Genomic DNA, 27,149 nt, shown 5'->3' with positions numbered 1-27,149 from the left:
TAAGATATTATAGTCAATAACTCGTCTACCTCAATTTAGATTTCATATTATAACGAGATGAATTTAGTATATTTTTTAAAAAAGAAAAGAAACAAAATAACATCATTCAACCAAGCTTCTTCGTCTCCTTATTGAAAAGAGTGAGAGAATGTTATATAGAAAAACATATTTCTAGATCAAAGAACACCCCACGAAGAAATGTCAAATATGCTAAAACTTGAGCAGATTTGTTCTCCTCCTTTAAAATATAACAAAAAAGAAAAAACAACTACCTACTTTATTCATTTGGCTACATTTGAAAATAGGTCATGTTTGGTGGTATTATAATATTGTTGTGATTTGTATAGGCAATTATTTTTTCTTTTATTAATCATTGTTGTTGAATAGATTTGGAAAGTTGTAAAATGTTAATTATGAAATATGATGAAGAAAGTCATGCGTGTGTGTGTATATATATTATATATAATGATATCATATATGCTTAGATCCCCACCACTTTGAATAACTATTGCTTTTCTTCCCTTTAATTGGTCACTAGAAATCAAGTGCTCCATTACTTTTAAGTGGACATGTTTATCTTTTATCTTATTTATACTTTTATATTTTACAAAATACTATCTAAAACAACTAATAACAATACATAATGCATTATGTTTGATTCCAAAATTCATGTAAGTTGTAGAAAAAGTGTAATTTCACAATAATGGTAGAGATTTTTTTTTGTTTTTTTGTCGATGAAAGGAAGGATCTTATTTCATACATCGACATCTTTAAGTTAAAGAGGGAAAGAATGTTGAAGTTTTAGAAGATTAGGATGTGGTTTTTTCTAACCTTGAGCATGTTTTGATTAGTTAATCGATTTGTTAGCTCTACTCTATTTTAAACTCATTTTTACCCGTCTTTTGACGACATTTTTTGTCCTATTTTGTGGTGTCAAACTTATTTATAACACTTTTTTTTAAGTATAATAAGAGTGGAGGGATTTGGTATTTGGTTATTTGTACATTCAAACATGTTCAAATTGATAAAGTATTTTATTTAAGCCAATATTGTTATATCATAATATTTAAGGAAGAACCAATGGAAATTTGTACTCGATCATAATCTAAAAATTAGGCCCAAAATGCAATATGACGTTTTATGTACTTAGGGAGTGTTTGGAGGAAGGAAAGGAATAAGGAGGAAAAGAATATGAAAAATGAGAATTATGAAAAAGAAATGATTATTATAATCCTTATTTGGAAAAAAAAATACTTACGAGAAATATGGGAGATTGAGATAGTTCTTCTTTGGGGAAAGGAATAGGTGGAAATGATTATGAAAAAAATCATTATTATTTGAAAAAGATTTGTACTCTTGTATTTTTCTTTTAAAAAAAATCGTATTGTAAGTCAAATAAACAAATATTCATATTTTTAATTTGCCAAAATTTGAAATTTTAATTAAAAAAATAAGTTCCCTAAGTTTTCGTAAATACAATGTCAATTTTAAACATTTTGTATGCAAGTTTTTCAGGTCAATAAATTAATTGATATGTTACGTGCTAAAGAAATTATATATATTTATTTAAAATTGATGTTGTAAGTGCAATATTGATTTTTTTTTCAAAAAAAAACGTACTCTTGTATTTTTTAAAAAGAATATTTCATATGATAGGTCAAATACACAAATGTTCGTATTTTTAATTTACCAAAATTTGAAATTTTTATCAAAAATAGGTTCCATTAGTTTTTGTAAATACAATATTGATTTTGAACGTTTTGTATGCAAGTTTTTCGTGTCAATAAATTTATTGATGCATTACGTGCGAAAGAAATTATATCTATTTTTATAATTTTTTGTTGTAAGTGCAATATTGAAAAAAATCTTAAAGCAAATGTCATAAAAGTAAAATAAAACGCAACACCTATAGCTAGATAAAAACAAAATGAGAGAAACAAAATAAGTACATTACATAAACAAAATAAACTTTACAAAATTTAAAATAAATATTCTTATAATAAATAACATGCCCTAAAAAAGCACTTCAAAACAAAATATCTCAAACTTTGAGATGCTAAAATCTTTTTATTTAAAAAATAATATCCATTGATAGTGCACAAAAGAGTGACAATCAAAATCTTGAACACAACTAAGTTTTTAAGTTCTCCAATCGATTAAAAATGAATACCCTAAATTAGTCCTCCAAATATAAATGCAATCCTTCAAAAAGTTAACAAAGCAATCTCATCAATCTGTTAAAACTTGAAAATTCGAAACCAAAGTAAAATAAGATGAGCAAAAAAAATTTAAACGTATATTTTTAAAACCAAGTCCAAATGATTGTGTTAATTAGCACCAACAAAAAAAACTCAAACTGTATTCATTCTCATAGAAGAAACAAAAGTACTATCAAAGCCAAAACTCAAGAATAAAATAGTGAAGTAGATTTTGAAAATCAATAGTCAATCTCTCTAATCAAATAATGAAGAAAGAAGATGTGTTGAAGAGGACAAAGATGGGCAAAACAAGAAAGTGAAGTGAAGAGCATTTAAAAACATGGCAAAGCCAAAAAGATGAAAATAGGGAATAATTTTACAAGGCCTAAAACCACCTGAAGGCTAAGCAACCCCTTCCACTTCCACTTCCACTTCCACTTCCACTTCCACTTCCACTTCCACTTCCTTAATGGTCAGTATATATATTCATGGAATTATTATTCCCAACAGATTTTATATGTCAGTATAAAAAGAAGGTGCAATATTTGCAACACCTATATAAAGTAACAACTAACCTTGTTTTCTAATAAAAACACTAACCTTTTCATTAGCAGTAAACATGATTATCATAAAAACAAATAAATTACATCCACCTTTACAACATGACTCATTTTTTGACGGATTTTTCAATATATTGTTAGACAAATCCCAGGGCCAACACTCTTGGACTCAAGTTTCCACCTCTTTACCTGATGCTCCCTGTTTACCATCCTTCTCAGCATCGCCTCCGTCTTCTTCGTCTTCTGCTTCGTCTGCCAGTTTTGTCAGCTCTTCTTGGATCATGAGTTTTATCGATGACTTTTGTGTGGTGAGATCCATCTTGAATTGCCGAGCTGAGATACCAAAAGCAGATTAGAGCTACCATTTTTGTTGTAGGATGTGGTTGGAAATGGTTTTCAGCATCCTTCAAATGAATTGTTTTTTTAACAAAAAAAATGCTACTGTGTTAAAAATTAATGCATTTCGCTTTCTTTCAGAAAAATGTATTAGTTTAGAACGACTCTCCAAAACATAATTCAAAACCAAACAGATTTATTGAGATTCTCTAGAGAAAGTCCAATTATTTGTACTATTTATTGTTAGATATCTCAATTGGTGGCAAACAAGAAGCTAAACAATCGAGACCTCCCGTGAGGATGAAAAGCAGCACATGTAAATTGTAAACTCAACAAACCACAAAATATGCTAATAGGTAAGAAACGTACCAAGCTGCTTCAGAATGTCCGTGAAGGTGGCCTGCATTATACAAATAACAAACGAGTCATTTGGCAATTGCAAAAGGTAATTGACCGACACTGCCATTCAAAGCAAGCATGAAATGTAATATTTTTCAACAGGGTTACAAAAACTATGGGGGTGGGGTTTTGGCCCACTAGGTGGAGATAATAAGCCATGGGTTAATATGTTGGAGTTAGTAAGTTTGTGTTTAAGGTGTAGAGTTGTAAAGATTGAGTTCCTCAATAATTGCAAAAAGTAAATTAAAAAAATAAGATGGAGTTATTTCGTAAATGTGAAAAGTCAAGATGGAAGGAAAGATTGAATTCCTTGATAAATGTGAAAAAACAATAATAAATAAATAAATAAGAGAAGATTGAGTTACTTGATACTGCAAGTTCAATAGTAACACTACTGAAGTTGAGTTGTTTACACCAACTTAAGAAGTAAGCAGGCCAAATAGTCCCTAAGGTAAGATGAAGGCCATTTTCCAACATATAGAAACTATTGTGTATTCAATCCCTAACTCATTTTCTTGTCTTTCTCCAAACATTAGGCTATTCATCTAATGTCAAGAACAACTGTTGCCTTATCAACCACATTTTGGAAGCATCATTAGGCCTTTTGGTGCTGCTTATTGCAGAACACTAAATACAAACCAGTGAATATGCATGTACTCTACTACGACTGTTAAAAGTTATCATCAGTTGGCATTAACAGAAGAAAGAATCTAAAAGCTCAGATATGCATATATTTAATCCCAACCGTCAACCATCCACTTGAGAAGAGATGAAGTGACTGTTAAAACTTGAAAACATATGATAGCAGTTCTATAACCGATAGAAGCGAATGAATGAAATCCAATAGCCAGAAAACCATGCAGATTTACAACTATCAAGTATAGAAATGAGATTGCCAGCTAAACTTAGTTGATTGGTATGGATAAATTTGATACTTACCGTCGTAAAGTCAACTACTTTAAGAATTTCACATATTGCTTCCCTGAGCTCATCATCACTTGGCCTTGTTTTCTCCTCCTTGGTCTTATTATCTTTCCCTTTCACAACCTTTTTCCCTAAAACATAGACCATGGGTATAAATAAATAATGCAGTGTAGATCGCAGTCTCCATAATCTCTTTAGGGTCCCAAACAGATTATATAATACAAAAAAAATTGGATTTCAGAAGAATAATAATGAAAAGCAACAATTTTTTTTTATTTATATATCCCAGGCAAAAAATGGAACAAAATAAAAAGAAAAGAAGAGGCAATGAGACATGAAAGATACCAGGTTTCTCCTTGTTAGCAGATTTTGTTGGTGTAGAGGCCTTGCTCTCTTTCTCACTATTCTTCTTCCTAGAGAATACCTTTGGACTAGCATCATTATCATCAACCTTAGCACGACTTGCTGATGACTTCTTTGCTGAAGATTTTGCTGATTCAGATTTATTGGAACCTGCAACTTTCTTGCTTCTTGCTTTTCCCACAGATCGTTTCCTTTTTGATGAACTTTTTGTACTTGATCTGGGTCTTTCTTCCTCAGATTCATCAGTTGGGTCATTGATATCTTCACTTTCTGGCTGCTCTGACACTTCATCATCAGATTTTTCTGTGGTTCCATTCTCATTCTCATTCTCCTTGTCATTGTCTTCTTCTGCATCCTTCTCTTCTTCTGCTTCCTTCTCTTCTTCTGCTTCCTTCTCTTCTTCTGACTCATCATCTTCATCGCTTGAATCTTTTGTCATCTCAGATCTTGCACTATTCCCCCTTTTTCTACAACTCTAGAGTCAACCCAGAAATAAAATAACGTAGTTAAGCTATCAGAAATCTTTTACTACTAGATCAACTATCCCAAACTAAAGATTTAGAGTTGTGGTCAGTAAAGAAAGGTCGAGAGGCCTCTTTTATCAATATAAACTAGATAAGAAAAGACAGAACTCCAAGCACTGTGCGAGGAGGCAAGTATTCTCCCGTCTTTCCTCAGAGGCAGTCAAAGGTACTCTCTTAAAGACCTATTGTATGCCCTTCCCTAAACAGACATCTATTTGGTTTAGAAACAATAAGCATCTAAAGGACTTTATTGTGTTTGCTAATACAAAATGAGACCCACATTCACGCACACAACACATTCTACATCACTCACAAGTCCCATGGCATTAAAACGCCACCACCAAGAAAATATTAAATAATAAATAATAATAATAATTTAAAAACTCCATAACAAAGGGATCCCCAATCTAGAAGAGTGAGACCTAAGAATTCATAACGGCAACAATTTTCATAAATATTGGAATGCGAGGACACTGACCAAAACAAATAGTTTTCTTTTAGGAAAACAATAAAAAAAAGAACAAGAAAATATCCTTTCATGAAGCCAACATAACTCACAATTTCCTCAAGCATCATAAAAACAAAATGCACCATCAATTAACCTGAACTTGATATATCTACCTTCTATGGAAGACAAAGGCATAACAGGAAAGTGTTAAAACAAAACCTAGATCCAGAAATGGACAGAGCAGGTGTGATTGGAATTTGGTATAAACAAGGCCAAGAAATAATTCACCAACTGCACTCTTAGAGAGATAAGAATGCCACCTTTGCTGAACTTTTTGAGCCACTGTCTCCAGGAGTTGATATTCCTCCTTTCACTGCTCGTTTACGCTTTTTACCCTTGCTCGACTGCGATTAACCACAGGAAAATTAAAGAACTAGATCCAGACTTGAGTAAATATAAAGGAAGCATTCAATTGCGAAGATTAAGTTCTTTTGCAACCAGGAGGGGTGAAACCTTTTCTTTTTCAGCAAGGAGGACAGTAGTTGTAGAATGAGGAGCTATTAAAAATTCTATGAGCTTGCCAATAATATCTTCCTGAAACAAGTTAAAAAATTAACATCAAACTTATGCAATGGAAAAAATATATTCTATACATGCATTCTATGTTTGAAAAAGAAAACAAGACCTTCTGAGTTTCAATGTTAAAAATCTCCCCAACATTCCCTTCCCCAAATACCATTTATAAGAACAATGCCAACAAAATCTTTCCATCTAGCAATGACACAAGAAATCATTTACTTTAATTTATTCTAGAGTTTATTCATTAGTCTACAGTTTTAAATTAGTGAGTTAATGTGCAATGTTTTTAAACTAAATCAATAAAAGCATTATTGGTCAGCTGTAAAAGTTGGATCAATTTCTTTTTCTTCAATTTTTTTCATGGATGGCCTCATGCTTAATAAAACAAAGTTGTTCTTGTCAGTTGTCATTAAAGAAATTATAGACGTGAATAGTCTTTTAATAAGAAAACAACCCCAAACTATACCCCAATTAAACCTTTAAAAAATAATAAAACCCCCATTTTAAGATGATAAGAACTAACAGATAATTACAAAAGGCCATAATGCCCAAGTATAGTGAATAGTTGAATAATGAACTTACAGATCCTAGGACCTGGTATAACCCCCCCCCCAACTCAATTGGCATACAAGTATCTTAGTAACCGGCAAGGTTTAAGAAAAAGAGAAGAAAAAAAAGGTTGGTGATTGTCAAACTTTGAACCATAACCTAAACCACTCCCACTAAATCACTTTTCCTGAAAGATTCTTTTACACTTTACAGCATGGGTCCAATAGAAAGAAATTCCTAGACTACTCAATAAATAACCGAGGCTAATTATGGAACAAACGTTCCGTATATGAACAATAAGTGATGACTGCAGATGATATTAGAAAACAATGGATCCCATTTGAATTAAATCCTCATTTTTAGGATGCAAAATTTAAAAACTGTTCATGTTTGAATATTACGATTTGAGGACTTATTAGATTTGAAATTTTCACTCAATACTATCTACGAACATCGTACAGAAGAAAACCATCCCAAATGCAGACTAGCCCTTGGGATGCAAGTACAGCAACAAAGATAATTGGACATACCTTCCTTGTGGTGGCCTTCACAACAGGAATATCTAGCACATCACAAAATTCCAATAATTTCTCTTTATTACATTTGTCAAATTTTTCTTTGATTTTATTCTTTTGTTTCTCCTGCAAAGATGATGTAATTTGTATCAACAAAAAATTCCTGAGAAATCTTATTTTACGAAAACAAAAAAAATGAGAAACTGAAACTTCTAATCCTGATAATTACTGATGGCTCCTAGTTAAAAAAAATATTTCATACTGGTAGCACATACAATTTTTTTACCTCATCTCCATGCCACACAAAACCTGAAAACCTGGATATGTTGCTCTTAATCTGAAATGCCTGGAGGAAAGGTAGGAAAGAAGGAAGTCACATAGATTTAGATGCAAGTACGCCTAAAGTACATCACTGAGAAGTTGTAAACCAGAACATCAGAAACACCAAATGGTACTGCTCATAGCATGCATGTGTACCTTCAGGAATTACTCACCATGGAACTAGATGATTAACCTATGAGAAAACCACTAAATCATTAGTTACCTTTCCTCTCCTTCCAAATAGAATTGTATGAAGCAGCCTGAAGATGTCATCTGTCTTCTTCCTTGATAATTTGAATGCCACTAAAACAAAAGGGCTTCTTTCTCAGAGTGCATTAACGTATATATATTATTCGTTATTCATCTATCAGTAAATAAGTAGCATATGCAAGAAGCAAGACAAATTGTGACTTGAAACAGAACATTTTTGTAGTTTGCACTGCCTCATAACTTCAGTTGTAATTTCAGAAAACAATCTAACGCATAAAAATATCTAAAAAAAATGAATAAGGGGAAAAGAAACTGTCCTCATACATTTAGAAAGATAACCTTTCTCTTTAGGTTGATAAAAAGGAAAAAATAATGGATCTGCTAAAGATGGTGACTTAACAATTATTCTTAAAAGAAATCTGAGCAACAAATAAAGGGAATGCCAAACCAAAATAAACAATAGACCATCATAAACATGTTGGAGAAATTATATAAAGCAAAATGGGAAGCACAACAACAAAGTGGAAGATGGTTTCCAATTGCACATACCATTGGGTATATCTTTAAGTGGAGTACCACGACCCTGCAGTTTCCAACAAAAAGAAGTAGACTCAAATACCTAGAAAGCACACTAAACAGTCTAGAAAAGAAATATGCATATATAATACCTTCTCGATATGGAATTCCTTCACAGCATATCTTTCTATAGATGCCACCAACCTTTCAACTGATTTACGCTCACGTACAGGGCGATCAACAATGGGAGTCCTGATCTCTGCCTCCTCCTTTTCATCCTCTTCTTTGTTTCCTTTTGATTTAATAGCACCCTTTCTCCTTCTTCCTTTTTTTGTTTTTTCTTCGTTGGGATCTTTATCCTTCATTTCCTTGTCATCCTCTTCCATATGGCTGTCAACCTTCTCTACCCCATCTTTGGCATCATCAATTACATCTTTGGCATCCTCAGTTCCTTCATCTTTGGCATCCTCAGTTCCTTCATCTTTGGCATCCTCAGTTACTTCATCTTTGGCATCCTCAGTTCCTTCATCTTTGGCATCCTCAGTTACTTCATCTTTGGCATCCTCAGTTACTTCATCTTTGGCATCCTCAGTTACTTCATCTTTGGCATCCTCAGTTACTTCATCTTTGGCATCCTCAGTTACTTCATCTTTGCCACTCTCAGTTACTTCATCTTTGGCATCCTCCATTTCTTCATCTTTGGCATCCTCCATTTCTTCATCTTTGGCACCCTCAATTTCTCCATCTTTGGCAATCTCATTCTTGTCATCTTTGACATCTACACTGTCTGCATCTTTGATATCCACATTTTGTTCATCGTTCTTAGCATTTGGATTCGCATCTTCGTCCATTGCCTGAATTTTAGCTTCCTCCTTTTCATCCTTCACGTTTTCTGCATTGCTTTCCTTATCTTCCTTGATTTTAGGTTCTTCTCCCATTTTCGTGACCTCTGCCTCAACAACACCCTTCTCAATTTCTGTTTCTTTCACTCCATTTTCCTCCCCCTTAGGCACAATCTCGTTGATTTTCTCCAGTTCATTGGTTCCATTTGTCACAGTCTCAATGGTATTTTTCATTTTGTCATCTTCATTTGTTCCATTTTCCACGGTTTCAACACTGTTTTTCATTTTATCTTCTTTACTGTTTCCATTTTCCACAGTCACAGTCTCAACTGTATTTGTTTTTAAATCTTCTCCTTTGGCTTCATCTTTTGTATTTTCAACAGTAATTTTTGCTGTGTCTTCTGCACCCATGATCAATTTAGCTCAAATTTAAATCTATAGAAAGCCAGTCTCTTCACGTGCACATCCTCACCTACTCACATGAATAAATGACAAAAGATATAGAAATATATTACCATTCAATATGAATGCTAAACAAGAAAAGGCAAATATCATGTCGAAGAAAATGTACTATGGAAAGTGAAACTGAAATACATTTCCAGTTTGTTGGAACTAATGCTATTGCTCTTGAGGACACCCAGCTCTTTATAATAATTCTCCAAACAGAAGTACAAAAGGGTAGGTCTATTGTGGAATGAACATTATATTCCATTTTAAGTGAATTCAATTAAACTATTGTGGAATAAAATTGGTTTAAGTGTAAATTGATCCCTACTATTTTTAAAAGTTAGGGGCGCTTTTAGGTTTCTTCTTCTTGTTTTTTTTCTTTTTTCTTTTTTTTTTCTGGATGAAATGTTTTTTGTTCCAATTTGACCTCTACAATTGAATTGAATCTCATAAACCATGGGTATCATTACAAGTTGTTATCATAATGGCAATGTGGCACATTCTCTATCTGGTATTCATATCAGAATAAGCCAACGATGGGTTTACATGTGGAGATAAAGTGTGGTTTAAGGATGACTTGTAAGGTATAGGCAAACCATGAAACGTTTGTTTGGTATCCGAACCAGATTCAATTTCATGCTCTTAAGTTCACTTGAATTCAATGAATTCATATTTAGAAGGTTTACTTATGACAGACAATATAGTCATTGTATTGGTATTCTGTGATTTAAGACGTGAAAAGTTTGAAAATAGAAATTACATATTTTCAATGTTCTCATATTCAAAATCTCCAATCAAAGATATATTTTTTTAAAAAAAAGTAAAAGATATGGACTAAAAGACTGATTCCCACCAAATTCCTAAGCTTTGAGAACACCCCATTGGTAATAGAACCTAAATAAATTTGTGAATGAATACAAGATCCGGATCCATCTTTGATTCCATACAATTTTAACTAAATCATAACAAATAATTCACTTCAAATCTGAACATAAGTACTAAAAGAATCAGTTCAAATGATCAAATCTAATAGCATTTGAAATTGTTCGGAAATACACAGAAAATTAAAAAAAGACAGTGACACAAACTCGAACCAACAAAAAGACAATAACGCACAGTAGTTACACTAGACGAAAAAAAAAAAAAAGACCATAAGCAGCAAAAGCATCACTGCTATCTTCAATTCAAATAAGAAATTCCAACAGTGTGGAGTACATAAGGATGCATCATGCATGACATTCATTCCACAAAAGTAAAACAAAATCGACACAAAGAATTCAGGCTTAGAGCTGAAAGCCACAGACAAAAAAAACAGCTACGGAGACTTAAATCACTCAAAATCCAAAAAGAAAATACAATATAAGCACAGGAACACCTGAAACCCTAATCCTAGAAATCCAGAACATTTTACAGCAGGAAACCCTTAAAATTGAGAAGTTTGAAGCAACACAAAAGCCCTAAAAGAGAAGAGTACATGCGTGAGAAGCTGAAACTTACTAAATTTCAAAGCTTCTGTAATGGATTGAAGCATCGAACAGAGAAAGTCGTCGGAGTTCTACTGTCTCACTGTCGCTCTCTCTCTCTCTCTCTCAGCTCCGTAGACAATTATTTTTGGTTTTTTTCGGTTTCGCTTCGTATTTGGATTTTTTATTTTTTTTCGAAATAAAATAACCGAAGTCTCCTTCTTTGATTATTTATACTTCGGACCTCAACTTCGGAATTTACAAGCAGTTTAATGCCACGTCGGAAACTTTTATCAGCTGACGTGTAAGTTATTTTTTGTGTGTGAAAGAGGAAATGGACGGATGGGATGGAATTTAAATGGCATCGGAATATTGGACGGCTTGGATCTGAAATTCGTTTGTTCCTCGAGGATCGCAGGGCCCACACAACATAGGCCATTTTTGTATGACATTTGGACGATGAGGGCTTGTGTGTTTATGACGTGGCGGAAAGCTAACCGTTGAAACCGTTTATTTCCACTTTAACATATTAGAAAACTGGTGAGTTGAATCACTCAACATACCTTTGTGTGAATCAGGAATTTTGAGGATGAGTTGTATTTTTAGTTTAGACACGATCTCTCTTTCTGCTATTTAATCTGTTTTTGTTTTGATTTGATTTAACACTTAATTTGGTGTTATTGGAATCCGCTTCAATATTTTTCTTTTTACAATTGTTCATTTTTACAAAAATTTACCATTTATGGATGACTGAATGAAACTTGAATTATATTTAACATTACACATATATCCTTTCAATTAGTTTTAATCTAATAAATAATAAATAAATCTAACAATACGTGAAAATTGAGGTATTTCAAATTAGTTATCCATTTTTTGTTATAGCTACTGCATTTTATAATTTATATATATAATAATTATCTTCTTCAAATCTCCTTTTTTTAACTTTCATGCCTAGATGTAAATGGGTATTCTATCTTGTTAATTGATCATTGAAACACAAAGTAATGAATTTTCCATAGTTTGAACTTTCTCTTGGTATTGGAGTAAATTAACACTCGACTTTTTTTTTGCTCTCTGACTTAGATGGTGTTACCCTCATCTCTCTCAACACACTCAAACTCCTCTACTTCACACTCTCTTCTTTCTATTATACGTAATTTGTCTCATAATTTGTCCCTTGTTCACCTTGATTCAATAAGCTATGTTTAATGGAAATGTTGAATTTATACGATCTTAAATGGCTAGGGCCTTTTTATGGTCATATTGACGAGACCACTCGTACTCAACTTCAAACTCTCAGCCTTCATCTAGCGAAACCAATATTTTTCTATCCTAAGAGAAGCTTAATTATCATAGTATATGCAGAGGCTTATTAAGACCAAATTTTAACCACCCTCATCAATGCTACTTGTTCTCCTGCCTTCTCCAACATTACATATGTCTTTAAGACTTTGTAAACTGTGTTTATCTAATTAGAAAATTGTCATAGAGTCCATTGACAATGAACAAAATATGTCAAAATTTTTGTAAACAAGTTGGCCTTAGTGTATGTCACAAAGAAAGATGAAACGTTACTACATAATTTTCAATGATTTACTCTTTACAACTCCCTTTGCACTTCAATAGATACTTAAAAACCAAATCACCATTAGTAGTTCTACTTTAAGCTAAAAGAAATCACAATTCACACTACATTTGTTGTTGAACTCTAATCAATACTTATGACACCTTCTCAAGTCCAATGGTATTCAAAATGGAAAATGCAATGATCAAGGTTTAATTTGTTTTATGCTAATTCAAACTTTTTTGCAAGTTTGGTTAAAACAAGTGGATCAAGAGACGGAGGTCGCAATTAATTTAAGAAAAAATTTAGAGAATAAATATAAAATAGAGTGCAAGGATAAAATATTTAAAAAATAACAAATAAGGTTGACCAATCAACTAGTAAAAATTTTTAAATACCAAGTCATTAGTAGTCATTGATAGTTGCTATCAATGATAGCAACTTCTAGCACATTTTTCAAATTAACGATCAATGATGACAACTATTAACGATGGCTACCATCACTAATAGCTTTCAATTTTGAGAAACCAAGATAAAACCTATAAAATAGTAGTTTGACATGAGCATTTTAGTTTCTTACCAAATTTATATGGAATATAGGTAAGTATGTTATCTTTATGCTATATATAATTACTTTTGCTTAAATGTCATTTATGCAACTTGTTCTAAATTTTAAGGAAATTAGAATGGACAACCATTTCAGCAATAATAATTAAGAATATAGCAAATTTTTTTTAAAAAAACTGCAAATATAGCAAAACTATCAAATACACTTTGTATGATCTATCAGTGATAAACCAATATTTACAACATGGTCTATCCTCGATAGAAATTGACAAATTTTGCTATATTTGTAATTTTTTTAAAAATATTGTTATATACTTAATTATTTTAAATCTAATAACTAAATTTATAACTACCCCTAAATTTTTTAGAAAGGATCTCATATTTTCTTGGTGGACCCATTTTTTTAATTATCATAATATAGGCATGTGGGACTTCTTCTATACCCAATTTTGAAAAAAAATACAGCTATTGCAAAATTTATTATTCAAATAGTGTAATGTATATATGTAATTCACCATCGTCTCTAAAATCAATAGAATATATAACATAAGAAGTGAACGAATAGATCATGGTATTTGAAGAGACGAAGTGCAAGTTCAAGTTCTTTTGTCTATGTATCTTTCAATTAATAATAGTAATAAACTAGACGAAAATTTACTATACTCCATTTTGCTACAAATCCTAAGTATTTTACCTATTTTGTTATTTTTTACCTTTACTTTGATTATATTAACAATATTACTAAAAAAATAACCATTATTTTCTTCTTTTTTTTTTTTTCTTTTGTTGTTCCCTTTTAGTTTATCTTCTTACATTTGTTTTTTTTTTACCCTTCAAACAAAAGTCCAATATATTTTTATTGATTATATATATTTATTTGTTTTTAAATTAAATTTTATTCTAACAGATAGTTAAAAAGAATAATATAATTTTTAAGATTCATATAGGAAAGGTTGGAGAGAAGTTGAGAAATGGAGGGGTTGTTTGGAGCAGAAAGAGAGAGAGAAACTTTTGTTCTTTTGTGGCTTTTTAATTTTTAGTGTCATGTCTTACTATGTGATTCATTCAAAGAGTTTTTCTTTGTTACCAGAAAGTAAATTAAATCAAGAAATAAAAAAATTATTGACGATTTTAAACATATTTGAGATAATAAGTCTAAGATTGATGAGATACCGTTTTTTTCATATAAAAAAGATTTCATATTTGCTAGCAACAAAATTATGTTACTTTACAAGATATGAATATTAAAACTTCCAAAGTTTATTCTTACTAGAATGTAAAAATGGAAAAGAAAAAAGAACATATTGTTTTATTATATTTTAAAAAATATAATTTATTTTATATATATTTTAAGTTGGTGATCTTAAATTGTGAAAAGATATGGAAAATAATGATGATAGAAGAAGAAAAAGGGGGAGAATAATGTGCAATAATTTTACATGAAACGCCATGAGCAAGAAAGAAGAATTTCACTGTATAAAATAGGATTTATATAAACTTATTAAGAAATGCAAAGCTCTCTTTAGAAAGAAACTTTGGAATGGTTTGACAACTCTGGATATCCCCTTTCTGTTTATAGTTAGAAGAAAAATTGTCATTAAGCAAATCCAACGGTTAAATTCATCACTGTGAGTGGTTTATTGATCATATCCTTCTTAGTAAGATGTTGTGTGCAAGGGGCCTCAATCTGTTCATATTAATTATTAAGTTATATATCTATTAATTGAGATATTTACAAATGAACCAAAATATAATAAGATTTCAGAGTTATATAAATTAATTATTAGTCTATCAATTTTGAGACTAGCAGGTATGTTTTATTTTGTAGTTTTATATTTATTTTTCACAGCCTAATATTGTCTATAAATTGTAAATACTACAAGAAATCGGGAGTTTTTTTATGCAGGAAAAATCATCGAAAAATATGACGTTGGTAGAAGCAGCTGGTGTTTTATGATACATCTAGGTGCACGTCGAGGGAAGACATTCCCCCCAACGCAGACACATGAGCGTCGAAACTAGCGAGAATGGTTTAGGGTTCCTCCAACGTGGTGTCAGGTACGTCAGAAAATGGACCCCTATTCCCAACGTGGAAAGTGTAGCATCGGAAGAGAGCAGACAATTAATTGTACTGTTTGACATTTCTTTCGACCTGGTGTCAAGTGCATTAGGAAATGGGTACCTATTCCTATTCCTGACGTCTACAGTGTTGTGTTGGAGGAAGACATCAACAACGTCGGGAATAGGTTTAGGAATTTCCGACGTGTCACTAATCGCATTAGGAATAGGGTGCTATTTTCGACGTTTTCGTAGGACATCAAAAAAGAGAAAGAAAACCGAGAGAGGGAGAGGGTGACCGAGAGGAAGATCGAGAAGAAGAGAGCATTCGTCACTGCATATCCGTAAGTGGTTTAGTTATTGTTTAGTTTTAGTTAATTAGTTTTAGTATTTAGATTTTGAATTAGTTTTAGGTTTTAGTATTGAAATTGAATTTGAAGTATTGTTAGGATTTTGAATTAGTCTTAAGAATTTAAATTTGAAGTGTTGAAGTTGACTTTAAAGTTAAAATTAAATTTAGAAATTAATGGAAGGTAATTTTTTTTTAAAAAAATAGAGGATGTATCGAGAGTTCCTAACATGTGTGTAAGGGGTGAAACTATAAGGAATAAGAAATTTTAAAGTTTTAAGAGGCATTTGAGGCGAGGATTAAATAGGACTATAATAACTACTTCATACTATATTTACAAAAATCTCCAATTAACTATAGTAAATACTATTTAAAATCTACTAATTTGTTACGATATTTATTATTTGACATTATAATTTCTTTTATTTTTTTTTGTACGGGTTTTCTTACCCCTAAACCCTCTTAAAAGTTAATTCAATCTCATGGAGTTTTGATAAACTAATTAGCAATGTCAAGAGGGCATGTTGTTGAGTTTTCAATAAAAATAGAAAATAGTTACCAAAACATATTTCCAAAAGGTTGATATTTTTTTAGAAAAGAAAAATGGTTTGAATCTTGAAAAAGGTGAGGGATTTGAAATGAAATAATTAAATTTAGGAAAAAGGATGTGAAATTGGAAATATGGATGATGTGTTAGATGCTATTTTCCCCCATAAACAAACAAAAACTTTGGTTAATGTCAACAATATACCAAATTCTCCATTATTATTCATCCCCCTTTACCCTATACCCTTTAGGTAGCCTTCCAATTTTTCTTAATTTTCAACTTTTACCTCTAAGTTTTTTTGTCTACAAAGTTTACAAATTCTCTTTTCTTTTCTTAAATAAACTACATTTTTCTTTTTAATCTCTACTAATTAAAATTGTTAGCTTGGTTTTTACTCGGTTTATAATTTCAACCTATAAAATTAATATTTTTCAAAAGATTTATTTTTGTTTGAATAATTTTGATATCAACTCCTCAAAATAAATAAAAATAAAATAATCACACATGTTTGACCTTCAAATAGTGTTTTTATGTAAAAGTTTTGTTATATATATTAGAGGAAAACTCCATTAGATGACAAAAAAAAATTAGAAAAAAACAGTTCATAACATCTCTTTTTTGCATATTGCAAATTTGGCAAATATGACTAGTAATTAACAATAACATCTTTTTAAATTTATCATTTTTGAAATTTATAAAATGTAGATAACATAGACTCTGTTATCATAATTTTTTTGCTATTTTTGCAAATTTCTGTATATTAAAAATGTTTTTACCAATTCAAGTTACTGTAAAAGAATTTGTACAGTAGTAGTCATTGACAGAGGTGATGGTAAGAGATTGGCCACAAACATTTGTCCAAGTTGTTGGTGAGGGATAAAAAAAAATCAATTTTTACTCCTAAACTTTGATTAATAAAGAAAAGCAAGAAAAAAAATCAATTCTTACTCTTAAACTTTGATTAGTATTAATGAATTTTCATCTCCTATACTTTTCAATTTCATCATAATTAAACCATAAATATTTTTGTAAATATTTCAAAACAATTTTGTATTTAAAGAAAAGAGAATTCCACTTGGAAGAAGGACCTATGATTTCCATCATTTCAAATAAAAAAGGGTTAGACAAGAATGGGAAATTTTTTCCATTTCCACTCATTTTAATTTTCCACTCTCCACTATTTTATTTTATTTACTTTTCTTCAAAATCTTATCTTGAATTATTTGAATTTGTCACTCCTCAAGGTAATTAAATTGAAGATACTATTTAATTTGACTTAAATATTGTTGTACTCACATGCAAATACAAAACTACAACTTTAAATTAATTGTTTAACGTACAAATTTGATATATAATTATGTTTATTTTATTAATCTTTAGGTATTATTACGATTGATTTTGGATTAAATGTTGTAATTGAAATATAAAAGTTATTTAAGAAATGTGAATGGCCTAACTCAATTGATTATTATAGAATTTTTTTTCTTTTAATTTTTGCACTAAGGTAAATAATTGGAACAATTTTGGTGGATGGAAAAGGGGTAAAGATTATTGAATATTAAATATAGATAGGTAAGATTGAATGACTAATAAATTGAATGAATGGGAGTTTAAAATGAGTAAAAGGTAGAATAAAAGAATTATAGGCACATGACATTAGATTAAATGCAAAGATTCCATCTTCAATGCATTAATTTCGTTGTGTCCTAAATACACCAAAATCTCTCCTTTCTTAACCTTTAATTATTTAATTAATTACAACATCCTGATAATCAATTATTTTTTTAAAAAAGGATAAGATTAATTATTAATGTATTTTTTTTCAACGACAAATTAAGAGGGGTGAGCTCCAACATTAATGGATCAATTTAGCAACTGCTCATAGAGGCGTACTAATCGACTATGAGCCAGTTGATGGATTTGTTTAAGTCTTTTAAATTTTTAAGATGAAGGATAATATCAATTACGGTTGAGTTTAATCTATAAACTCATGAATAACTAATTTGCGATTATCTTTTTTATCTTTTAACATTACTTCTTTATATTCATTGCTTTTCCTTTATTTAATTATTTCAAATGTAATTTGATAGGAAATTAATTATATTGATGGTTTATTTTTACTTTTTAAAAAATTTGAACTACAAATTTTCTAAATAATAATATATTGTTAGTACAAATTATACCCGATTGGCTGATTTGACACGCATTTCACTTTATTAATATGATCATCTTGTGCCAGAGGCACATGCTACCTAGATTATCGAACATGCATGTTTAAGATTTATTTTAATAAAATAAAACCATAGTTTCAATTTCATCAATATACAATAACAACAAATGTGAGTAGGTGATTTTGAACCACTTTGTTTTTTATATGTAAAGAATGTTATCAATACTTTAAATTATATAAATTTAGTTGGACTCACTCAATCCTCTGTCCCTTTGACTTACTTTACTCCAAATCTACCATCACTTTGAAACTCAAATCTTTTTTAAAAAGCTATACATCAATCTCAACCATCATATCTATAACTTACTATTTTACTTTATTTTTTTAATTAAATATTAAATTATCGATCTTCATCCTCCATAACCTAACTTTCAAGTTTGTATTTAATAAATATATTTATTTGTGTTTACTTAATCCTTGCATTTTAAAAAATGTCAAATGAGTTATTTTAAACTTTCTATTTCGAGTCAAATACATATTATTTCTCTAAAACGTGTCTAAAACTTGTTGTTTATGTCCATTAGTTTCTAATTTCAAAAAAATATTTAGTAAATATTTGAAGTTTCGATAATTATTGATTTTCTTTTATTTAATATATCATTGATCTATTTGACAAAAAAACAAAAAACAAAAAACTAATCTATTCAACAAAACGTGAAGATTTAGGATTCCATTGAACCTAATTTCAAATTTATATCTCTCAAATCAATTATCAGTCATCGTTTTTAAAATCAAAGTTGTCATGGATCTATATCCTAATAAAAAAGTTTAATAGCCTATTAAATATAAATTTTGTAATAAACATGATCCTTAAATATAATGTTTTACAATTTCGCTTCATATATAGCCTTTAAAAATATTAAAAAAAACTTCTAATTATGTACAATAGTTCAAAATATTTATAGAAAAATATTAAGATGTAGTCCACCCCCACACACTTATTGTTTAATTTAGAATCGTTATGCGATGTAAACTTTCATTTTTATTAAAATAAATAAATGATCACTTTCTTATCATATGATAAATAAAAAATATAGAAAGATATATATAGGTACGTACATGATCGTAACCTAAACTATACCTAATCAAGTGACATAAAATTAAAGGTAATTTGGAAGTACGGTATAAAATATTAAAGAAGGTATAATATAATAAAGAGTAAAAAAGAAAAGAAGAAAAAGAGAATTACCCATTTCTCCCTTTCCTAAACAAAACATAACATTTTAGCCTCAACCCTCAGTCAGGGAATCTCTGAACGGGAAAAGAAAAAAGAACAAAAAAAGGTGAAATTGAGTTCGGGTTTTGTTGATCATCGTCTTGATTCTTGATTTGATTTCAATTTGATCCATCCATGGAGATCCCAAGCAAAGTAATGAAGTTCAGATTCCACATTCTGGTAACCCTAATCTTATCCCTAACTCTCTTCTCCCTCTTCCTCCTTGCTCCAAGTTTCCTCTCCCTTCTCGCTTACTTCTGGCCTCTCTTCCTCTCCACTGCTCTCTTCCTCCTTGCCGTTCTCCTCTTCGCCAACACCTCCCTTCCGTCACCTGATAAAGCAGCCGAAGGTCTTCTCAGCTATGTCGCCGGCCACCACGACCTCGACTCCTCCTCTCTCAAATCCGATTAAGTCAATCAAATCCATCATACACGGTTCTTTTTCTCTTCTTTCTCTACTACTTACTACTTACTACTTCTCAATCTAAATCCTCGTAAATCAATTATTATTAATTACTCTAATTTTTCTTTTACTTAATAACCGCTTTTTCTCTAATCCATTCCCCTCCAAATCTCCGATCTGATGTCATGAATATGAACATATATATGTCTCTGTTTTGTACTTTTTGTAATTTAATTTCTTGAGATCCATTACTGGTAGTGTGTGTTTAGATGAATCGCTATGTGGTTTTTTTGTTTTGTTTCTGCTGGTTATGAATTTCGATTGATGATTCGATGAATTTCGATAAGAAGATGAAGTGAAAGGTTGTGCTGAATCGACTTGGAGAGTGAAAGGGGAAATTTGATGTGTTTGTTCTTTTTCTTTTGGGGTTAAATTTATGGGATTAGCGTTTAATAATTTGTACGTACGGATGGGTTTTTCTTTTTTAATATTGCTAAATTTGATATATTATAATTAAACTCATTATAATTTTGCACTTTTCTTTAAAAAATTAAAATCCTTTTCTAAAAGGGACACTTTCAAAATATTTACATTAGTATAAGTATGACGAAAATTAAGGCAGGGGATGTTGATGACCAAAATTATAACTCAAAATATTTTTGGGATCTTTATTTTAATTTTTCTTTCTTTTCTTTTCTTTTAATTTTAGCTCACTTGCATTATTATTATTATGCCTTTTTTTTTTAATGATAAACCATTTACACTCTATATAACAAAAGAAAAAAAAAATCATTACATTTAAAGATAAATATTTTATCATATGTTATATTTTTGACATTTTTTTTAATTAAATTATTATTATTATTTAGTTATATATATAAAAAGAAAATTACCTTTTTAATTCTATATAAAAGTTAGATTTCTAAGCTTTAAAAACGTACCATTTTAGACTCTAAATTTGTAAGAAAGATACATTTTATCTTTCAATTTTTAAATATATCTTTTGAATGTCCAAGTTTTTAAAAATAGGTTTAAACATTTGAGAAATTGTAAAAAAAAAAAATTATATGTCATAAAGGAGTGTTTTTTTTTATATATGGGTAGTAAATAGTTTGTATATATATATTTAAAAAAAAATCTTAAAAAGTTCATCAAATAGCTTTTATACTTTTGGTTTAAATTAGAAAAATAATTTTAACTTAATTAAAACCCATTTCTAAAAATCTAGGGATCAAATAGACTAAAAATGTATATTTTAAAAATCAAAGGATGGAAAGTACATATTCTCAGTTTTTTTTTTTTTTTTTTTTTTTTTGAGAAGGGAAGGTCTAAACAAAAACCTAGTTATTATATATATATATATATATGAGAGAGAGAGAGAGAGTTTAGGGTTTTAAATGTGCTTGATAATTGAGGTGAATGTGAGATACGATAAATAATGATGGGCGATAGGATGAGATTCGGATGCTCTGTTGGAACATCGTGTGGACGAGATTTGTTGAACGTTAATGTTATGGGCTTCTTTTCTTTTGTGGGGTCCAACAACCATTCGTTTTTCTTTTTCTAAATTCTTTTCAATATTATAAATCAAAATATTTACATATTTTACTTTTCAACCTACAAAATGTTCAACAAATTATATCAATTTCTTTCTTTCAAACTCTCATTTTCCTTTCCTTTCATGCAACCAACAATTTCAAGATATAAGGAAACTATTATACAATAATATCAACTCCATAACTCCTCTATTTTTCTCTTCAACCTCAGAAAAAAAAAAGACAAAAAACAAAATTTCACATCTATCAACAACCTATCTCCATTCAAACGTTTTGGTCTATTTTGCTATAAATATTTGAAAACAATTCTCTTTTAAATCATCAACTTTCTCAATTATATATATACATATATGTTTTACTTGAAAGATTTAAAATTTTTCTGTAAAAAATCTGAAAACAAAAACGAAAATCTCAAAACTATATATATTTTTTATAATTTATATTTTTTTAAGTCAAGCTATTGGGAAGATTAAAATTGCCTAAAAACAAAATCCACCCTAAAAAACTTTCTTAAAAAAGAAGGAAAACAAATACTAGCCTATAAAATCATATTAATTTTGCCCAAAAATATGTTTATAATTGAATATATTAAAAAAGGCAATTTTCAAATATACCAAAAATAACAAAATCTTTTCACTATTTTCTAAATAGTTTTAATTTATTTGTTATCAATTCCTCAGTTTTAAAAATATTTTTTTAAAAAAATGAGTTTTCAAACAAAATCTTATTTTTTCGAGATGGCAATATTTGAATAATTTAAGATAAAAGTTATCTTTCTTTTTTCCTTTAAACTTTTACCTGCACATAAAGTAAATTAAAAAATTGTCAAGTTAATGATTAATCTAAATCAAACTAAAAATATATTTAGCAAAGTATTCATTCAAGCTAAATTTAACCATGAAAACTTATTGTTTTAGCTACGAGATTATATTAACGATAGTTATTAAAAAGGTATCAAGTCCACAGAAAAGGAATATTAGATGATCTAAAGAATATTATCATCTATTCATACTAATATATATACATACATACATACATATATCCTGTTTTTATTTAAGGGATGGATAATAATGTTGCTATCATTATGGGTAATTCCATAATTGATTAAGATTATATCTCTAATTTTGGCTAAATATAAGTGAACAATTTAAGGAAGTAGGCTATTTTATCTATACATAATTCATAATAATTAAAAACTCCGATCAAAATTCAAAACTTTTGTAGAACCCACCATACACTAATACTAATAGATAATAACATTGTGATACTATGCTTTGTTCCATATATTTGAAAATATTTCTAGCACGAACTTCATAGTTGCAACTTTGATGCTATAATGCTCTAGACATGGTGAAAACAAACAAAGGTTTAGAGCTGAATTGCATGGTTGGAAAGTTTCAAAAGATGGAGGAATAATGTGAAGTTTTTGTATTAGATTTTAAAAGACGAGAGAATCAATTTTAGCACATAAAAGAATGAGCATTTGCAAAAATAACAAAAAAATTTATAACAATAAAGCCTACGTCATTACATTTGCTAAAGTAAAGTATCGAATTTAAAAATGGATAACCTGTGATTACCGATAGCTCTATGATTATCGTTTGATATCACTAATTTTTTCATATTCGTAATATGCAAAAATAAAAAATTATTGTCATGGACGATTTTTTTTCTAAATATTTTTGTCATTTGATACAATTTCCTTAAAAGAATAAACATTGAAACCAATGCTTTCGACTCACCAAGACCTACCCGTCTGAACGAACACAAAAATTGAACGGTAGATAACACAAACACGATACAAATTGAGTTACACATAATGTAAAAGATTAGTAATTTGTTTTTTTTGGTGAAAATTATTGGTCGACCATAGCATTAAATAAGGAAGGTAAAAGTCTTTTTAAGAACAAGAGGGTAACAATCAAACACATGCTGAGAGTGAAAATTGAAAGTTGAAACTCCTACAAATGGTTAAAATTTGATTTTCACAAAAGAAAGAAAAAGGATTTCAATTGATCTGAAATCTCTAATCATGGAATCTTTCCATTTAAATTTCAACATTTGAAAGAGAGAAATATTAGGAGAAATTGAAGTTGGTGACACTGTCAGTTCAAAAAATAGTCAACTTGAGAAAAGATGACACAATATCCCTCCTCTTTATAATCTCCCTTGTTCTCTTCTTCATCAAACTGCTGCAAAAACACAACTTATAAGAAACCCCTAGCTCCTTCAAACTTTTCAACGATCTCCATTAATGAATTCAATGGATTACTCTGTTGCAGAAATGGTTCACACTCTAAAAAACACACTTCGTTTTCTTTTCTTTCCCTTTCTCCATTTATTTCCATTAAAGCTGAACATTTTTCACTTATTTGCAGAGTTGTGTTCTTAATGCAAGTGTTCAATGTGAAGCATGCAAAGCAAAAATCCAAGAAATTCTACAAAACATCTATGGTTTCTCTCCTTTACTCTCCTCCCCTCCTTATCTACTTCTCTTTCCCTCTGTTTCTTATTTCTTGTTGTTTTTTAATTAGGTATTTACACAATCACAATGGACTCTGATGATGGATCAGTCAGAATCTGTGGAAGAGTGAATCCAAGAACATTCTTGAAAGTGATTGAAAAATCAGGCAAACATGCAGAGGTGAGAAGTATAAGATTTGATGGTGAAGCTGGAGATAGAAGATATTACCCTTCTTTTGGAGACGATGCTTCCAATCATTCTTCATACTCCAACCCTTACCAGAGCTATAATGAACAATCTCATTGGTTTGACAGATGTTACCCCAACCTACAGCGGCCGCAGCCATATCCTTGGCAATTAATGCTACCACAGCCGCAGCCCCAACCTGTGTCATGGCCAATGATGTGGCCGGGATGGCCGCAACCTGATAATCAATTTCTTGACGGAAACCAAAATAATTTTCAGAGATGTTGTACGGTTATGTAAGAGTTTTGAATAAGATTAAATTTAGAAACTATGAACCATTCACTCAATATATGAATGCAATGGTTTCTTTCCTTATTTCTTGAAGAACAATACCAAATTCTTCTGGTTTCTTATACTAGAAATTTACCATTTTTTTGTGAAGTAAAGTTGTTTAAAGCAAGAAAGTAAGTAATAGGGTATTTTTAATATACCATTATATGTGATAAGGTTTTTACAAGATTCATTAGAATCACATCAAGATCAGCAAAACAAAAGCTTTGTCGAAAAAGAAAAAAATATATAACAAAAAAGACACAGCTACTAATATTTCTGCATCTTAAACCAACATCACATTCATTCATAACCTAGCTATACAAACACCTTAAAAACTGGGTCATTTTTTCTTTGAGGAATTTCATCAAACGCACTGTGGATAAATTCAAAGTTGGTCAGGCCATATGAACGTCCCAATAGCAAACGCCCTTTTCTCCTCAAGGGTACCATCAAAACAGAGCCCATATTGTTTGAGAAGCAAATCCAACTTACCTTCCTCCATTTCCTCATAATCCCTCTTGGTATACCTAGGATAATGAAGGGGCATTTGAAACCCACTTTGAAAGTTCAAATCTCCACCATAAAAACAATCTCGCCCCTCCTTCACTTGCTCCACGTTCTTGATTCCTTCTCCTCCTGCCTCCTTCTGATTCTGTTGTTGCTTCTCTGTGAGACCCAGAACTTGAGTAAAGGCAGAATTCAGAATCCACTTCAACCCCATTTACAAGAAAAAGGGAAAAAGTTGAAGAAGAGGACAAAGAGAGAGATGTAAAGCGTTTTTTTTTTCTCTTCTGACTTGGGTATGAAGAAGAAGGGTAGTTGAATCGCTTATATATATATATAAAGGCGTTTGATTGTTGTAATTTTCTTGAGGAGGAAGGCAAAAATGAGGAACAGTTGTTAAGAACTGAGTGGCGGTAATTGGCATTTGTTGCTAGAACGTTCTTCGAGGAGGTTATGGCGAGGCCACGTTAGCCCATTGTTTTGTTTGAGTTGTTTTGCGTTAAACTTATGAACCATCCCATCGGCCCATTGAATGTTAAAGCTAAGATACTTTTTCTTCCAATCTCAACTCTCACTTATTATTATTTCTGCCTTCCAAACTATTCAAGAATCTTCCTAAAACAAAAACAATGCTAACGTTCTCTAAAACGTTCCTAAAACTTCAATCAAACAATTTCGATGTTCGTTTATATTCCATTTTCCAACTCAAGACATTATGGTTGCATCAAGTCTTTGAGTGAGAAATTTTGGCCAATAACAAATGGTTAGGTTTTGCTCTTGTAAGTTAATCAAGAATTTATGAAAGATGGAAATGATGTGTTTCAATTCAAATGGAAAACAAAGAAATGACAAATTTGACAACATGCTATGTGTCTTTATCACCATCATTTGATTCAATGAGGTAGTTTTGGTCCAATTGAGCTATGAGATGTGGTCGATGTATTTATTTGAGTTCAAAAGTAAACGTATGCACATAAATGACAAATTATAAGAAATGGTTAACTAAATTATTTGATGTTAAGAAATGTTTAATGAGTAACGTTGCAAAAATGTGTAATTATATGGAATTGGGAGAGTGAAGATTCTTTTCTTTAAATACCAATTATACCCATGAAAGAAAATTATTAGTTAAGAACAAAATTGATGAAATATTTACAAAATAAAATATAGCGTACATATTTTAATTCGTATTGTTATATTTGAAAACATTAGTTACATGGAAGAAAATGTCAAGGACATGCAGTACATTGCGAGGAAGTTGAAGATTTTTAAGTTAAACCTAATATTTTTTTTTGTTTAGATTCCGTTGTGTGTATTTTGGGTTTTCCAGTTTTGTGTATATATAGAGGGAAGTTTGAAAAATAGCAAATATTATTAGAATTTATATCACTTACATTTTCAAAATTGCAAATGTAGCAAATTTATCGTCATATTATCACATATATAAGTATTTACAGTTTATTTTTCTTAAATTAAGATATTTTAAAGGTGTATTTTAAAAAATAGCAAAATAAATTAAAATATTTACTGGTCATAGCAAAATTTTTGGATTCTATCAATGATAAAAATTGATAGATTTTTATATTTTTATCACTGATTATCAATGTCACTGATAGAATGATATCAATGTCTATCAAATATTTGTTATTGATAAAATCTGAAATTTTGCTATTGTAAATATTTTGTCAAATTTGTTATTTTTGACTATTTTTATTTTTCGTATTTTAAAACATTTTTATTTTCTATCTTCGAACATTTTTAATACATTTATTTTAAAGAAGATGTTTTTGGGTTTATGGCTTTTGAAAGGTGGTTTAGTACTATAAATTGTTACATCCTTCTTACTCTTTTACTCTAAAGTATATAGTTGGTGTATTTATTTTGAGTGAGTTTGAATTGCCTACGAAACAAAATGTTTTATTAAGAATGCAATTTTTAATATTTTTTTTTTTATAAAATGAGTTTAAATTTTAAAC

At 30.0% G+C, this 27,149-nt stretch overlaps 3 protein-coding genes and 1 long non-coding RNA gene across 6 annotated transcripts; 1 reads left to right on the top strand and 3 right to left on the bottom strand.

Moving 5' to 3' along the window:
- Window positions 1–2,520: 2,520 nt before the first annotated feature.
- On the bottom strand, window positions 2,521–11,423 carry LOC101204393 (midasin). 2 transcript variants are annotated; one of them, XM_031881805.1, is made up of 12 exons: window positions 11,229–11,423; window positions 8,595–9,756; window positions 8,476–8,509; window positions 7,940–8,019; window positions 7,682–7,741; window positions 7,411–7,521; window positions 6,266–6,346; window positions 6,073–6,156; window positions 4,763–5,255; window positions 4,433–4,548; window positions 3,464–3,494; window positions 2,521–3,091 (listed from the first exon to the last, which is right to left on the bottom strand). In XM_031881805.1, the coding sequence occupies exons 2-12, from the start codon at window positions 9,693–9,695 to the stop codon at window positions 2,928–2,930; spliced, it is 2,355 nt and encodes a 784-aa protein (XP_031737665.1). In that variant the 5' UTR covers window positions 9,696–9,756; window positions 11,229–11,423; the 3' UTR covers window positions 2,521–2,927. The 2 variants fall into 2 exon arrangements, with proteins under 2 accessions (XP_031737665.1, XP_031737664.1); XM_031881804.1 differs by having other exon boundaries at window positions 8,595–9,685; window positions 11,229–11,412.
- A 12,200-nt stretch (window positions 11,424–23,623) lies between these two features.
- LOC116402501 lies at window positions 23,624–24,515 on the bottom strand. 2 transcript variants are annotated; one of them, XR_004214901.1, is made up of 2 exons: window positions 24,379–24,515; window positions 23,624–23,875 (listed from the first exon to the last, which is right to left on the bottom strand). It is a non-coding gene; the product is annotated as an uncharacterized LOC116402501 (long non-coding RNA). The 2 variants fall into 2 exon arrangements; XR_004214900.1 differs by having other exon boundaries at window positions 23,624–23,878; window positions 24,379–24,510.
- LOC101203275 (heavy metal-associated isoprenylated plant protein 34) lies at window positions 23,842–24,777 on the top strand. Its single transcript, XM_004151478.3, has 3 exons — window positions 23,842–23,973; window positions 24,065–24,140; window positions 24,221–24,777. The coding sequence occupies exons 1-3, from the start codon at window positions 23,941–23,943 to the stop codon at window positions 24,634–24,636; spliced, it is 525 nt and encodes a 174-aa protein (XP_004151526.2). The 5' UTR covers window positions 23,842–23,940; the 3' UTR covers window positions 24,637–24,777.
- Window positions 24,778–24,801: 24 nt separating this feature from the next.
- Window positions 24,802–25,626, bottom strand: LOC105434788. The gene has a single exon (XM_011652168.2). It carries the CDS (start codon window positions 25,388–25,390, stop codon window positions 25,055–25,057), a length of 336 nt encoding a protein of 111 aa, XP_011650470.1. The 5' UTR covers window positions 25,391–25,626; the 3' UTR covers window positions 24,802–25,054.
- Between the last annotated feature and the right edge of the window lie 1,523 nt (window positions 25,627–27,149).

This window comes from Cucumis sativus, chromosome 3, assembly GCF_000004075.3.
Source record: "Cucumis sativus cultivar 9930 chromosome 3, Cucumber_9930_V3, whole genome shotgun sequence".
NCBI classification, from domain to species: Eukaryota; Viridiplantae; Streptophyta; class Magnoliopsida; order Cucurbitales; family Cucurbitaceae; genus Cucumis; species Cucumis sativus.
This window is presented reverse-complemented; position numbering and strand designations above follow the sequence as displayed.